We start from the raw sequence: 17121 nt of genomic DNA, 5'->3' as shown, positions 1-17121 counted from the left end.
CTTTACGATGGTCAATAGTAGACGCAAGTAAAACCTCTCTCCCTCGTTGGGCTTGGCAAAATACATCCTGCCAATAGCATAACCACTGCTTCTTTTAGTCCATACCTTTTCTGTTTTGTGCCAAACAAAGTGCTCGGGGAATTCTTGGTAAGTATAGGCCCGAGCATCTGGATTTGAAGCACAACAGTCGAAGAATGAAGTGAGACTCGACTTTTGTCGTTTCGCCCTCTCAAGAATATTCTCCATCGGTTCCTTAGGGTTGAACACAACATGATGCATACTTGGCAACAAATCATAACTTAACAGTATGACATTCTAGTATAACTTAATAGTATATTGATGGAAATTATTTAATCAAGTGTTAAATACCTGGCAAGTGAAGAGATAACCTTACAACAGTTGGAAACTCTTCATGTAAGGAAAACCCAAATAGCCGCCAAGCCGCTTCGGTGGTCCAATATATCCGCATCAATGTTTGTTTAATCTCATTTCCACCGGCCCAACACCATTGTTGTTCTGTCATTGCCCTTGTAGATGTACTTGTGGATGTACTTAACACATTGCAATCCCGCACACACTTCGACATTAATGTGACAATTAAACATCCTCACCAATTGTGGATTATATGGGACAACGTTCCTATTGTCAACCTCTTTGTCTTTCACTATATAGACACGTCCCGTGTTGCGACGCATATAAAGTGGATAACCGTCTTTTTGTATGGTTGTCGCGTCTGTAAACTCATGTGGAAAATGCTTTGTGCACTTGCTATTTTCCATACACGGTGAGTTCATATTTTTAACACCACACGGCCCATGGATCATACAACTCTTTATTGTATCAAATAGCAAGGGATCCTTATCTGGGTCGGGAAATTCTGCAGATATAATTCGATCAATTTGGGCTGCGGTACGATAAAGATTTTATATTAAAAATTAGTGAAATAATGGCAAATATCACGATATTTGGTCAAACTCATTGTCTTGACGGCAACTCCAATTCCATTGAAAAGAAACGAACGCGCGTCACCACATGATGAAAATCTATATCTATATTAAAGTGCGTATAAGGTTTTGACACTAGCTGACATTAGAAAATATGACCATCGAATATGCAGATCGTATTCATGAATGACGACAGCGCATGCACTAGATATTTACATCGTTATGAATGTACGGTATGCGTTCCGAAAATCAAAGTCCAAGATTAATCCAGCTATTCGATAAGTACCAGAAGACCAATTGATCATCTGGCTCCTGCTATAGATAGGGGTTAACCATGGTCTTTAATTGCTTAGTAGCTGTTATGAGGGCAGAGATCAGGTCGGGTTCGGTAGGATCCGAATCCGAATCCGAACCTGATTAAAACTGAAATTGAATATCCGAACCCAACTAACCCGATCAGATGACACTAAAAATTAAAAAAAAATCAAAAAATTATATCTGAACCCGAATCAGAATCCGACCCGAATAAATAAACAGATATAAAAAGCAACCCAAATCCAATATATTCAGTAATCGGGTCAGGTCGGATTCGAGTCTATCCGAACCAATTCCCTGTCTTAGCTGGTGGTGTAGAAAAAGTGTGTTAAGTCTAAATGACATAACTGTATTTATTATTATTTCAAATTGACTTAACTTTTTGATGGAGCGTTTTGTAATTTAATCAAAATGGTTAAAGAGACCAAAAATTATATAAAAAATTAATAAAATACTGTTGCAGGACTGTAGCTAACAGCCAGCGCCTTCTTTAAACTGTTTTAGATATGTCATCAGCTCAATCATACAGAAACTAGCTAGAAAAAACACGGCACAAAAAGGGCCACGCACTTGCATGATGTAATTGTCTCGCCACGCACTTGCATGATGTAATTGTCTCGCCACGCACTTGCATGATGTAATTGTCTCTTTTTGTGCCGTGTTTTTTCTATATGACCAATCGATCATTTCGATCATCTCTTGCTATAAATAGGTTATCACAAATTCACAATCTCTCGCTCATACAGAAACTAGCTAGAAAAAACACTGCACAAAAATGGCCAAGTCTGTTACCAGCTTTTTCACTCTCTCTACACTTCTCTTTGTAATATTTCTTGTCCTGTCCAACACTTTTGGTGAGTACGTATTCCCAAGTTTCTAGCTAGGACATGCAAGCTAGTTTGCAACCTGCTTCCGTTGCACGTACACAACACCAATCTACAATTGTTTAATCTCACTAACAACATAATATATATGCTTACTTACCGGCCTTGATACATTGGAAAAGTTTAGTAATACGGTATACGTGGGTCTTTTATTCCCTGTAATATACTGTGCCCTGTTGCCACATCTCCTGAAAATAGATTTTAGATTATATTTAGAACGTTTCATCCCTCTATTCTTCGTACTTGTGGCCAAATTTTGCGTGAGAACACACGCAGTTGTAAGAAAGAAAAGATGAATATACCAAAACAAGTAGGACTGTCTACTATACTTTGTAGTTGGTACATGTGATAAAAGTATTACTACATTTTTTAATTTTTTTAATTTTATCAACTGGTATATGTTAACTAGCTTGAAGTGTGCATGTATCAAATTGTTACTTGTTTGTGATGCAGAGACACCAACTATGGTGGAAGCGGCTGAATGTGAAAGGCCAAGCGGGACGTGGTCTGGACCCTGTTTCAACTCTCTCGCTTGTAACAATCAATGCATTAGGTCTGAGGGAGCCCTTCGTGGAACATGTAAGCGCTTTGCATGCTTATGTACCAAAACATGTTAAATCATCGGACCGTTAGTGAACCAATAAGCTGCTGTGGTGCAGCCAGCATAAACTATATGCCACTTCCGTACAATCGTACGTACTGTATCGCAATAAAATAAGTTTGTGTCACTCCACAGTGACCCATCTAATACATGGACTTTTGTTAGTATCTAGACTTTGGTGCTAATAAGATGAAGCTATGAATCTATGAATCTATGATGTGTGATGTGTGTCCGTTTATAATGCGCATGCAAATCAGTTGAGGGAGCATTTGGTGGAACTTGTCGCTACAGATTTCCGAGTCAGAGACGCGTCTGTTTCTTTCGTAATTTCTAAATAATCGCACCGCTAGTAAACCCATTATGCCTACAATACAACGAGTGACACAATCTTATTTTATTGCCCACAATCTTATTTTATTGCGCTACAATACAACGGAATATTGGTATGTAGCTGCGGCTGCATATCAGTGCATAGTAGGATATGAAAAAAAATTAGGCCTACTACGCACTATAGCTGATATACAGCGGCAACTCTATGCCAACATCCCGTTGTATTGTAGCGCAATAAAATAAGATTGTGGACAATAAAATAAGATTGTGTCACTCGTTGTATTGTAACGCAATATGTACTCTGTTTCTATATGCACTTTGGTTCTAAAATAAGATGAAACTATGATGTTTGTCCGCGTTTATTGAGCATGCAAATCAAACCAATATGTGTCACCTATACTCTGTTAGTCGATCTGTTGGATACTTTCACCATGCCAAAGAAAAAAATAGGTTGGAAAAGTGTAACGCCTCCTAATCCAACTCATATCTCAAGGGTATGGAGGCGTATCTGGAGGCCTTACTCATATCCAAATCCTGCTCATATCCCGCTAATAAACTTGTGCGTTGATTACTAACTAATTAAGAAACTAGCTTCTAAAGTTCCTATGGTTCCAAACAATGGTTTTAGAATGGTCCAAAATACCCAAGTTTCATACTTCATAAAATTTGAAGTCCTAAAAAAAGCTTCATAGGCCATCTACAAGGTGCTTGCGGGGCAGCTCTCCGTGACCTGCCGAGGCCAGTTCTAGGCTTTGACAGTCACTGCAGGCCCATATTTCCAGCCACTACGGTCCATTCTTTCTTGAGTTCTTTGAAATGTCATTCACTAAGTATACATGCATATTACTTCCTTCAAAACCAAAAATCAGCACCACAAAGATTCACACAATTATGCTCTCTATTTCTACCTACACATCAATCAAGCATATACAAGTGCTCACTAACCACCCCAACCCTTATCTTATATAAAGATTCCTAGTTCATTTCAACTCAATATCATAATGAAGCATGTCAGAAATTCTCTGATTGGGAAGTTCAAATATCCCAACGAATTGTTAAGAGCCACAACCCAATTATACTTACACTTTACCAATTACCACAATAGTACAAAACTTTCTTTTTTATGTACCAAGTACGAAAACTTCAATCCGAGTCTAGTGAAGATTCACTATGTCTTTAAGACAGATTTTCCCTCTCACGGTGCTTTAAGGTTGGATGGAAAACTGTCTCCCAATCCCAAGATAGAATGGATTTTTCCTTCTTTGGAAAGCAACACTTCAATTCCAAAGAATCAGCGAACTCAACATTGTGTTTTTACTAAGAACAAAGAGGAGATGAGAGGTTTTTCCGAAATCTTTCTTCATGCAAAAACGTCCGATATTTATATGAGAGTGGTGCATTTTTGAAACAACAAAGTGACGTTTCGAACCAAAGTGTCTTTTCGAACAAACACGTACCTTGTCTTTTCGAAACAACACAGTGCCTTTTCGAACCAACACATATAGTGTCTTTTCGAAACAACACAGTAACCGTTCAGACCAACACGTACAATGTCTTTTCAAACCAACACAGTAACTGTTCGAACCAACACTTACAGTGTCTTTTCGTAACAACATAGTGACTTTTCGAAACAATTGTTCGAAGTAACACAATGTCTTTTCGGAACACCATAGTGACTTTTCAAAAGGACGCATCTTTTCGGCATAAAACAACATTTCGAACCGTTGCCTCTTTCCAAAGGTTCTTTCTCTCTCTTTACGTACTGTTTCAAGTGAAACCCATTTCATCTCAAGTGGGGTAACTTGGGAGACAAATTACTCATTCATTTCTCAATGGATTTGTGCAAATTCAAGTTCCATGTGTTCACTACATTATAAACTTTCAATTGCATATCCATTTTTCTAACAATTCTCCACATGAATGATGATTTGGCTTCTTCTATTATAAACATCGAATATTTGTTCTATTTCAAATGAAAAGTTACCACATCAGGTCAAGTTGCATGGGAGGCCTTGAACTTGTCTTAGTGAAAGATGATCGGATTTAATTAGACGATCAGTAGACTTCAATTAATATCCTTGAACTGTCAGCTATTTATATAAACCTAGATAATCATCTTCACGTAATACCTTCTCGAACACAGTTGGTTCTCACGTTTGTGTTCATATTGGCCTTGAACACTTTTTGGTTTCAGTGAGTGCTTTTGAGACATTTGTCTTAGCATTCTCATAGAAGTGGCCCCACTTCACAGTCACATAGGTGATTTCTTTAAAGACTATCCTGCAATACTCTACTTGGATAACATAACATTCCAAGATATAGTAAATCATTAAAAGCATAACTTATCCTGGTTCTCGCGACAGATATATGCACTTTCTTATTATAGGAATAGGTTAGAGTATAATATTACTCTCCAGTGCTAGTTGAGTCACAGACATAATTCAGTTGGCTCTTTGAACCTAGATTTTGTGATCTCCAGTCAACTAGGTTGGTTTTTCTATTATGAAGACTCCTGGTTGAATATCTCAAAGGCTTCAAGTCCATTCCCCTAGATAATCGTTCCACTTGCTCTCTTGTTAAACCTTTTGTAAGCAGATCCGCAATGTTATCTTTAGACCTTATACTGATCGATTGAGATAACTTCATTTGAGAGCAATTGTCTAACGGTGTTATGCCTCTGACGATGTGTCGAGACTTTCCGTTATACATACTACTCTACGTTATTCTACCAATAATAGATTGGCTATCACAGTGAATACACATTTAAGTTTAGCCTAGTTTGGAATATCCTCTAAGAAATTTGAAGCCACTTGCTTCTTCTCCAAACATAAAACTTAGATTCATCTCGTCTTTGTGTTTGAGATGTTTTGAGATACGCTAATTTGAGCGGTTAACGGTTAGTGTGGTCGTAGTAGATGGAAAAGCGCGTTTGATTTTCAAATTTTCTTCCTGTTTTTTATGGGCGAGTCTTAACCAAATCTTGCATCAGAAAGTAGCTGCACAAATAGAAGAGTTCAGGTGCAATTGTGCAATGGCAAGAAATTCATACTGACTTATTTTTCTTCGATAGACCATACTGACTGTTTTTGTGTACAAAGTAATTGAATGTTTACATGAATTCGAGGTCAATAAATCTCTCTATAAGAAATACAACAATGAATTTGGATTGTCCCAACCTAAAGTTCCATTAATTGAAAAAACGAGGAAATCTTAATTGGAAATATATGGCTCACTGGCACTGTAATGCTACATTTAGAGAGTCCATATTCAGGAATTGGTGACGTGGTAGTCATGTTTATCTTGTATAGGTGTTTGGTCTGTCTAAAACGTGGATACTCTAGTAAGCCCCTTGAATTGCGGGAACACAAAAGTGTGGATAAGCAAATCCAAAGGAAAAGTCCAGATTCACTAAAACGTGTTTTCTATCCATGAAAGAGAAAAAAATAAAAATAATAAAAACACATAAAGAATGTGTTCCCTATCTCTTTTCTCCTTCTCTCTTTTCATGGGAATCTTATTAATGGAACTATAAATCTTATGTATTTTTTTTTTTCTCTCCACCTTTTTTATTTTCTCACATTAAAACTTTTTTTTTTCTCCAAAAAGTAGTGTTTAAATCTTCACATTATTAATCAAATTGGGATTTTTTTTTTTTTTTTTTGGGATGTTTTTTGTATAAATCAATTGGGTGCTTATGTATTCAATATTTAATTAGAGTTTTTTTTTTTCCCTTTTATTTGTTTATTAGTTTTTATTTGTTTTTAAGTTTTTATTTGCAAATTTTGTATATGTTTTTTTTTTTTTTTTTAGTTTTTCTTTTGTATGATATAAAAAATGAGTATATAGGTGTGAATGTCAACCAAACAGTAGCCAAGTAAAACATGTGATAGGATAAGAGGCAGACACACAAGTACTCCATCTCATGACTTGTATCACCTAATCATAGTTAAGTAATACAATATCTCTTGCAGCCAAACAGACAGTATCAATGAAAACTTGGACAGTGGAGACCATAGAAAGAATAATGAATCAACTCTTAAACGTGTTGTGGAAGAGTCTCAAGACACAGACAGAACTGTGGAAATCAGTGAAGTTATGTCCACCTTCCAGTGCCTGTATATATATGGCTTCTCTGGGTTCCTCACTTACTCCACTCTGCATAGCATAATCCAATGCCATTTCATAATCCACCTGCATTTTCAAGAAACCAATACTTTAGTAAAGACTGATGTCTATCCTATCTCTTCTACAGACTATAAAGACAGATGAACTTTCTTGCATTAGATATACATAAGAGTTGACAAAATAAGTCACCTGCTCAACATGTTTAGCGATCGAGTTCTTCTCTTAGCATTTCTTTAGTAAGGACTTTTGCTGACACTTTCTTTAGCACTTCAGCTTCCTCTCCCTCATAGCGTCTCTTCTTTGCATGTTGCTGAGCGGTATCACTCAAGATACCGTGTATGGCATTCGTGACGTCAGGTATGTACCTTCAGATAGCAGTTACACGTCAATAGTGTGCAAACTGTTGGTACGCCCACCAAAAATGTTCGCCATGGGCTCACCGGTCACCTTCATATATGATACTTAAACCAAGGGAAGAATGACACCAGTACACTATTAGACGGTTCTGACCTACTTGACGGGACGAGTCCCTAACCAGGGGGGGAGAGATGGTGGTCGCATTCTGGGTTGCATGAAGAGTTCTATACAGTGGGGTGTTCAAAGGGCCACCAACTCGAAGTTAGGTCAGAGAAATCCATTCAGATCAGCAATGGAATCACAAACAAAAATTATATCATAACTCGGTATTATCTAATAATAATTTTCTTGAGTACGGAAAATACGATATCAATGAATTCCAAGAAAAGGAGATTCTCATTGATGAATATGGGATAGTGGGTTCACAGTTAACATGAATCCTGTTCTGTGATTCTCAAAATTAACAAGCTCAGATCCAAGTGATTGGCAGAAATTTATGCTGGTTGAACCTGATTAACACCTTGTTTTGACGAGTATGAGACCACCAACAAGATCTTAACGCTCACAGGCAGAGAGATTTACTCAGGGAGAAATACTCTGCCGAGAAACACTCCGTCCAAATAACAAAATTAGAAAAGTAGTGCACTATTTATACATCGTTATACCCCCTAGATGAGAGAGAGTAGAGAAAAAATAATGTTGCGGGACAAGAGAGAGAAAATGGGATTTGGCAAGTGTCAAGTTGAGACTCGAGAGGGAATTAGTACAGGTTAAGTTGTAGCCAACCATTGATTTTGCATTGAGATGTATCTTACTATATAGAAAAAGATTGGGTATGATGAATACTGTTTCACGTATGTTACAGGGGCAGTTTTGTCATTTTACAATTTTTTTAATTTTTTAATTTTTTTGTTTTTGGAGGGATAAAATGGTAATTTTGCTATTTTAAAATAGTTTTTTTATAAATATGTGGGCTTCGGTCGGTCCTGTTCGTACCTAAGGGTACAATAGTAATTTTAAATGTATAAATTAATAAAAAAAATAAAATAAAAAACTTCAATATGCCCCACGTGGGTACCACGTGTACAGTGATTAGTGGTCATTAACGTGAGAATACTATTGTGGACTGATAGATTGTCGTATACTATAGTCACTAAAGTTAGAATACTATTGCCGACAATCTATAAATACGTTTTTAGGGGAGAGGTTTCTAGGGACATATTTTATCTTGACACGCAAACAAACTCAAAATCGTTAGGACATTTATAAGTTTTGGATTAAATTAATATTTTGTAGATATGATCTTTCTAAATATTCTAAACATTGTCACAAATAATCAAAAAATCGAAAAATTCCAAACTTGCCAAATCACGGTTAACAATTTACAGAATTTGGCTAATTATAGATCGTTCATTTTCACCATTTTTTATACTATATTTGGTAAGTTTAGATTATTATTATTATTATTATTTTTTATTATTTGTGACAATATTTAGAATAGTTAGAAGATCATATCTACAAAATATTAACCTAATCCGAAACTTATAAATGCCCTAACGATTTTGAGTTTGTTTACGCGTCAAGATAAAATATGTCCATAGAACCCTTCCCTTTTTTTTAATAGCAGTTCTAGAGTGCGCCTGCTGTATGGCTGTGCTAGCATCTAGAGCCTTGAATAAAGACTCTGCCATGCAATACACACGAATCCCCTGCCTGATGTAGGGCCCAGGCCAGATGAGAGAGTACCGGTACAACATGCGTACCTTAGATTTTATCTTTTTTAAAATTGTATAGATTGTTGACTGATATCCACATCTTCCTTTTCTACGATATATATTTTCCATAGATCACGGACATCATCTCTATAACAAACTAGGTGTGGTCGATAAATATATACCCACCACCCCTAACTTTTGGATTAAGTTACGACATGGAAAATCTGAAGGATGATGGGTGTGTGCAATTTTATTAAGTCAATCCATAACCATTTGGTGAACAAAGGCTACTGCGCGGGCTAGGCTTTTAACGTTAGGCCATTTACGCATTGTGACTGAACACTCTTAACTATTTGGGATGTGCTTTTTAGCAATATTGTAAAAAACGCTAGGCGGTAGTCGAGCGGTGGGAGAGCGCCTAGACGGGCTAGGCGGGTTTTTTTTCCTAATATATCTTATAATATATATAATAATACACATCTATATTAATATTATAAGAAATGAAGAAAATCATTTACCATAACTCAAAAAATAAACACAGACAAATATACTTATTACAAAAATGCGTAATATTTGAAGAAAATCGACTTCATATAAAAACATATTATTTCTTATAGTCACATGTAATTCACATTAGACTTTAGTTTTTTAAATTCATTCAAATCTTAAGCCTACCGCGGTCTTTAATTTTGACATTTAATCATTCGAAAAAAAAAAACTGGACCGCCTAGAGGCCGATTAGTCCGCCTAATCGGTCCACCGATTTTTTAAACGACTTTGGACCTAGATAGACAAGTCGGTTGGGCACTGCCTAGGGCCTAGAGATTGCTTTGGCGGCCACTCAGACCGATTTTTAGAACACTGTTTTTTAGCCTCTTTACACCATTTGGATTGTTGGGCTTTTTAAGCGGTGGATTTGGGATGGATTTTTTGCAACAGTGTCGTACGGCACGGGCAAATACTAACAAGACTACAAATAAGGAAGATCAAGAAGTTCTTTAATTTGCCAATTGACTTCATTTCTTAAAGCTAGCTAAAATCATCGATCATACCAAAAATTCCACCAAGGAAAGATGAGGACATCTCGATTTTTTTTTATGGTTCTAAGCACATATGTCTTGTCACATATATATAATATGATGCCAGAGAGTCGGTAACATGGTAACATGGTGGGAAGTATCTGGACAATGACAATGTAGTAGTAGTTCAGGGAAACGTTTGACGGGACAACATACAACCCTTGTTAGTAATTTGTCGAATTATTCGCGAATCGAATTTTTGAAGGGTCATACGTTTAATACTTCCGAATGTTTGAAAATTTTAAAATAATTTGCGATTTTTGCCTTGAAAAATATAATACGGTTTTACAAATAAAAATAAAAAATAAAAATTGAATGAAAATTGGTTTAAACTTTTGTTATTTTTATGTACTTTATGTTCTAACTCTTACTTTAAGTCCCCTACTCTTACATTCTTAGTGATAAATTAATCCAAAAGCTTTGTTTTATACTTTTTGAGCAATATTTAAATTGTCATGCCATGGTGTGTGTATTTTGAAGTTTGAACTGTAATTTCAAATAAAAACAAATAAATGAAGGTACCTATATAGACCGTTCAATTGGTTTCAATGTTTTCATAGCTAAATTGCTTGGATATGTTTGTTATGTTGTAGAGAATGACAACTATTATTAATATTTACTAACATAATATCATGAATTTTTGACTTTTCAATTTTTGCAACCAAATGTTTAAAACGCCAGATAATTAAACACCGCATAAATGCCGTATTATGAATGTTTGACCCGTGCCGTTTTTGAGTCACCGAATAATTCTTGAATTATTCCCATACCATATTTTTGCCGTATCCCGAATTGCTAACAAGGCATACAACTCAAACGTTGGTCCTCATCTCTGACTTTGTCGATAATTGGAGCAGTGTAGATCTTGATCGACCAATATCCAACATTTTTTGTCAAACTAAGTGTGAGATACAAGAAGATAAAGATAAAGATCACTAAGCTTTTCTTATTCATTAATGGTGTTTTACAATGTTCTCTCATTCCTCTCTGTGGTTTACCTGTGAGAAATAGAAAAATAAAGTGTGAGAAATGAATCTGGTCCCCTCTCTTTTGCATCCAATCTTTTTATAGTTGCTCCACATGGCTTCATCCAATAATTTTGTGACATGTGTCCATCTTTGTATCTTGCCTTTGTACCTGAAATTTATATGAATATATTGGCTCTCTAGCCGATATTGTATTAGAAATTAGTGAAATAATGGCGAATATCGGTGAAAATTGTATTATAAGTGAAAATTTGAAGATTTCGAGAAGCAATAGAAAATAAACTTGAAAATCGATGATTTGATTTGATTTTTTATTGTTCGTCCGACATTGTTCACCTCGATATTGCGCACCGGCACTGTGCACTGATACTGTCCATCGACACTGTTCACATGATACTAGTCATCAGCATTGTTCATTCGATATTGTACCTCGATACACTATTTATCCGATCTGCGCATCGGTATTGTTCATTCGATACTAGTAAAACCTCGATACACTATTTATCCGATCCTGTGCATCGACATTGTTCATCGACACAGTTCATCCGAGATGGGAATTTTTGTAAGTAATTTTTCGAAATTCGAGATGGCAATTTTTGCAATTAATTTTTGAAAATTCGAGATGCCATTTTTATTTTTATTTTTGGAAATTCGAGATGCCATTTTTATTTTTATTTTTGAGCTTAGGATTTTGCCTTTGGCCATACATTGTTCTTGAATAACATAAGAGGCGATCGTGAGCATTCACAAGGATTCTCCACAACTCAACAAATTTTTGAACTTTAGTTAGGATTTTGCCTTTGGCCATACATCGATTCTTGAATAACATAAGAGACGATCGTTAGAGCACTCACAAGGATTCTCCACAACTTGGAAATTATGAATTTGAAGTAGAATTTTGATATAAAGAATTTTTTGACAATTAAATTTTTTGAATTTGGAATAAAATTTGATAAAAAGAAAATTTTGAATTGAAATAGGATTTGATTTTGATCAAAGGAATTTTTGAATCAAAATTAGGATTTTGGCAATGAAATTTTTGAATTCAAAATAGGATTTGATAAATGAAAATTTTTGATAAAAAAAAAAATTTGAGCTCTTTATCCAATCTCCAATTCATCGATCCATATTATCATTAAAAGTTGCCCCCAAGATAATTTCATATCAGTATTTGATATGTCGCCCCCAAGTGATAATTGCAAATATCGGTTATTTAAAATATCCTTCCTCACCTTAAATCATCAATGAAATATCGAGGTGAATAGCCTTACATCATCAATAAATTTTTTGTCCCCAAGTGATCTATTTATGTTGGTCCTGATTGGCATATCTATTGTGGCCCCAAGTGAATTTTCTATATCAGCCCAGCTCCAGCAATTAGTACAAGAAATTGGGCCTAACACCCAATTTTGGAGAAAATGAAGTCTAGAGGACACGGTTTTTGGTGAGTAACTCACAAGGACAAGTTCTAACAATTAGTAACTCACGAACCCACGATTTCAAATTTAGTAACCCTCAAGGACAAAATAAGTTGGCCCGGCCATTTTACTTTTTTTAAATGTCAGTTATACCCTTTCGTGAAAATAACCCTCAAGGACAAATGGCCCGAATTTAAAATAAATATTTCCAATTTTATCCTTTATGTCATTTTACTATGAACAATGAGTGTTCATACTTTCTACTGGTGTATGAACAATGAGTGTTCATACTTTCTACTGGTGTATGAACAATGATTGTTCATATCCAAATAGGTGAATGTACCTTATACAATATATTGATGTATGAACATTGAATGTTCATACCCAAAGGACTATGAACATTGAATGTTCATAATGAACATTGAATGTTCATACCCAAAGGACTATGAACATTCAATGTTCATACCCAATCAATGTTCATACTCAAAGACTATGAACATTTAATGTTCATACCCAAAGGACCAAGGACTATGAACATCGAATGTTCATACCCAAAGGACTATGAACATTCAATGTTCATACCCAAAGGACCAAGGACTATGAACATCGAATGTTCATACCCAAAGGACTATGAACATTGAATGTCCATACCCAATCAATGTTCATACCCAAGGACTGTGAACATCGAATGTTCATACCCAAAGGACTATGAACATTGAATGTTCATACCCAATCAATATTCATACCCAAGGACTGTGAACATTGAATGTTCATACCCAAGGACTATGAACATCTAATGTTTATACCCAAAGGACTATGAACGTACATTGAATGTTCATACCCAATCAATATTCATACCCAAAGACGAATGTTCATGTATGAACATTCAATGTTCATACTAAATACACCAGGTCGTTTCGTCTGGGTCGGGCCGTTAATTATTTCGCATTAGGGGTATACTTGACATTTCATCTACCCGATCCGTTTTTTATTTCGCGTCAAGGGTATACTTGAACTTTCATCTACCCGGTCCTTGTGAGTTACAAAAATAAAAAGGTGTCCTTGAGAGTTACTTTTTCGACATTTTTGTCCTTGAGAGTCACTCCATGTAAATGATATTAGGCTCCACGAATTTCTCTACCATTGGCTCCAAATGGTTTGTTTATATCGGATATCGACATATCAACCCCCCAAGTGATTATCTCTAATTCGGCAATGAAATGTCAGCCCAAATGATCTATTGTACCTCCAAGTGATCAATTTCGATACCAAGTATCGGAATATCCATGTATCCAAATATTAGTATCGGTATTGAAGTCGGGTTGGGTATCGAAGTTGTGCTGTTGGTATCGGATAATTGTGTTCTGTTGAGTTTGGTTGGTTGGTTTCTGTTGTCGCACTCGACCTCGGTATCGAAATTTTTATTGCTACTTGACTCGGTATCTGTATCGAACTTGGGTTGTATAACTCGACCCTCGGTATCGAAATTGGTCTGTTATTAGTTCTTTTCTTTTAGAACTCCTAGCACGCAAAGACTCCTCAAAATTTAATGTCAATCAAATGACAACCACAAACATCATGCACCCAGCACCAACGACACATGGAGTTTAGCTACTATAATCACAATCATATACCCCTCTTCACCACCAATAATCATATAACCAATCGGATTTTTCAATACCCATTTTCTCATCCAAGAATCATCATCACAGTATTAACGAATTAAAATCAATAACGAATTAAAGAATGAGTTCAAGAAACTTATAACAAAATGAGTTCAAGAAACTTATCTCGATAGTTCGGTTGTTTCGAAGGTCGAGCACATCTTCATCACTTCTTCTCTGTTTTCGTTTCTCTCTTTGAACTTCATGTTTGAAGCTTTTTCATGAAGCATTAATGGTGGAAAATAAGAAAAAACTCAATTGACAAATCAATCTCCTCTTCATCAGTTTCGCTCAACCAAGAAAACTTGAATGTGTTTCTTAAAGAACGGACGACGCCAATGTGAAATACAAGAAGAGAAAGATAAAGATCACTAAAGTTTTTTATTCATTAATGCTTTGTTTTACAATGTTCTCTCATTTCTTTCTCCTCGGTTTACATTTGAGAATAGAAAAATAAAGTCAAGAAAATGAATCCGGTCCTCTCTTTTTCATCCATTTTATAGTTGTTCCACATGGCTTCATCAAATAGCTTTTGCATCCATTGGATGTGAGCCCACCGGGGCATGGGAAGTCGGCATGAGTCTAGTCAGCATGTGAGTCCAAGTCCGACCAAAACAAAGGCTTTTATTGGATGAGGATATGGTGCGTAAAAGTGACTCAAACAACACCGACAAACTATCCAAAGAGGGATCCCAATCTCTCGAGACTCAAATGGCTCTACACCGAACCCCGTGTCTAACTTCCAACCCCGACGAAGAGATTCGGTGGGTTTACGATCCCTAATGTATCTACGATCGGTGAAACATTTGTTTCCCGAATATTATTAGGAATGAAGAGGATGTTGGAGCTCGAAAAGAGAGTGCTAGATTCATTTTCCTCATCGACAACAAGAGCGAGTCTTCATTCTCCAATTGATCAACGAAACCAACTTTATTTCGAGAGGGTCAATTGGAAGCGGACTTTGCCGATGATGAGGATATATCGGAGGATGGTGATGAACCATGGCGCACGATACCCAAAAAGAAAATCCAAACCTCAATGGATCTTTAGCGCAGACTACTCTCCGCCATCCACAAGGGCGAAAACCTCCACCACATAAGAAATGAATATCCTATTACCTTTCTTTCGCTTAATTGGAAAATCCGGATCGCTTATACTTTAGATCCCCTGAGAGAGTAGAAAGATCTCCTTTGTTACTTATGGTGGAATCCTCTCTATGTAACTTTATATTAATATTAATATATTCACATTTTGCCCGAAAAACACGATCCATTCTCGCTCTCTTTCCTTTCAGACTGAAATTTATATGAATATATCGCTTTTTTAATCGATATTATATTAGAAATTAATAAAATAATGACAAATATCGGTATGTACAATATTTGGACCACAATAAAACCGTCTAAAGACAAACTCATTGTCCTGATGGCAACTCAATTCCATTGAAAAGAAACGAACGTGCGGCACCACATGATGAAAATCTATATTAAAGTGCGTATAAGGTTTTGACACTAGCTGACATTAGAAAATATGACCATCGAACCATCGAAACATCGAATATGCGGATCGTATTCATGAATGACGGCAGCGCATGCACTAGATATTTACATCGTTATGAATGTATGGTATACGTTCCGAAAATCAAAGTCCAAGATTAATCCAGCTATTCGATCGATAAGTACCAGAAGACCAATTGATCATCTAGTTCCTGCCATACAGGGGCGGATCTAAGCGGCGGTGGGGTGTGGTATAGCACATCTAATTTTTCCGTCAAAAAATAAATACTAATTATAATAGTGTATATAATTTTTCCCAATTTAAAATAAATATTTCCAATTTTATCCTTTATGTCATTTTACTATGAACAATGAGTGTTGAGTTAACAATGAGTGTTCATACTTTCATCGGTGTATGAACAATGATTGTTCATATCCAAATAGGCGAATGTCTTTAACAATGATTGCTCATATCCAATGTTCAGGTGAATGTACCTTATGAACATTATGTTGATAATGAACATTGAATGTTCATACCCAAAGGACTATGAACATTCAATGTTCATACCCAATCAATGTTCATACTCAAAGACTATGAACATTTAATGTTCATACCCAAAGGACTAGGACTATGAACATCGAATGTTCATACCCAAAGGACTATGAACATTCAATGTTCATACCCAAAGGACCAAGGACTATGAACATCGAATGTTCATACTTCCAAGTTGACTATGAACATTAAATGTCCATACCCAATCAATGTTCATACCCAAGGACTGTGAACATCGAATGTTCATACCCAAAGGACTATGAACATTGAATGTTCATACCCAATCAATATTCATACCCAAGGACTGTGAACATTGAATGTTCATACCCGCGACTATGAACATCTAATGTTTATACCCAAAGGACTATGAACCACATTGAATGTTCATACCCAATCAATATTCATACCCAAAGGCTAATGTTCATGTATGAACATTCAATGTTCATACTAAATACACCGTGTCGATTCGTCATTGGGGCCGTTAATTATTTCAAGATTGGGGGTATACTTGACATTTCATCTACCCGATCCGCTTTTTATTTCAGCGTCAAGGGTATACTTGAACTTTCATCTACCGGTCCTTGTGAGTTACAAAATAAAAAGGTGTCCTTGAGAGTTACTTTTTCGACATTTTTGTCCTTGAGAGTCACTCCA

General features: G+C 36.0%; 1 protein-coding gene across 1 annotated transcript in view; it reads right to left on the bottom strand.

The window, feature by feature from the left end:
* Positions 1–6975: 6975 nt before the first annotated feature.
* TOP6B (topoisomerase 6 subunit B) overlaps positions 6976–17121 on the bottom strand; it is a 39086-nt gene continuing 28940 nt past the window's right edge. Inside the window, exons 18-19 of the mRNA XM_086571946.1 lie at positions 7389–7564; positions 6976–7265 (exon numbers count right to left, since the gene is read on the bottom strand). Coding sequence (XP_086428072.1) covers positions 7402–7564 — 163 coding nt within the window. The 3' untranslated portion in view covers positions 6976–7265; positions 7389–7401. The remainder of the gene's footprint in view (positions 7266–7388; positions 7565–17121) is intronic.

This window comes from Coptis chinensis, chromosome 7 (assembly GCF_015680905.1).
Source record: "Coptis chinensis isolate HL-2020 chromosome 7, ASM1568090v1, whole genome shotgun sequence".
NCBI classification, from domain to species: Eukaryota; Viridiplantae; Streptophyta; class Magnoliopsida; order Ranunculales; family Ranunculaceae; genus Coptis; species Coptis chinensis.
The sequence above is the reverse complement of the archived record's forward strand: the minus strand, read 5'-3'. Positions and strand labels throughout refer to the sequence as shown.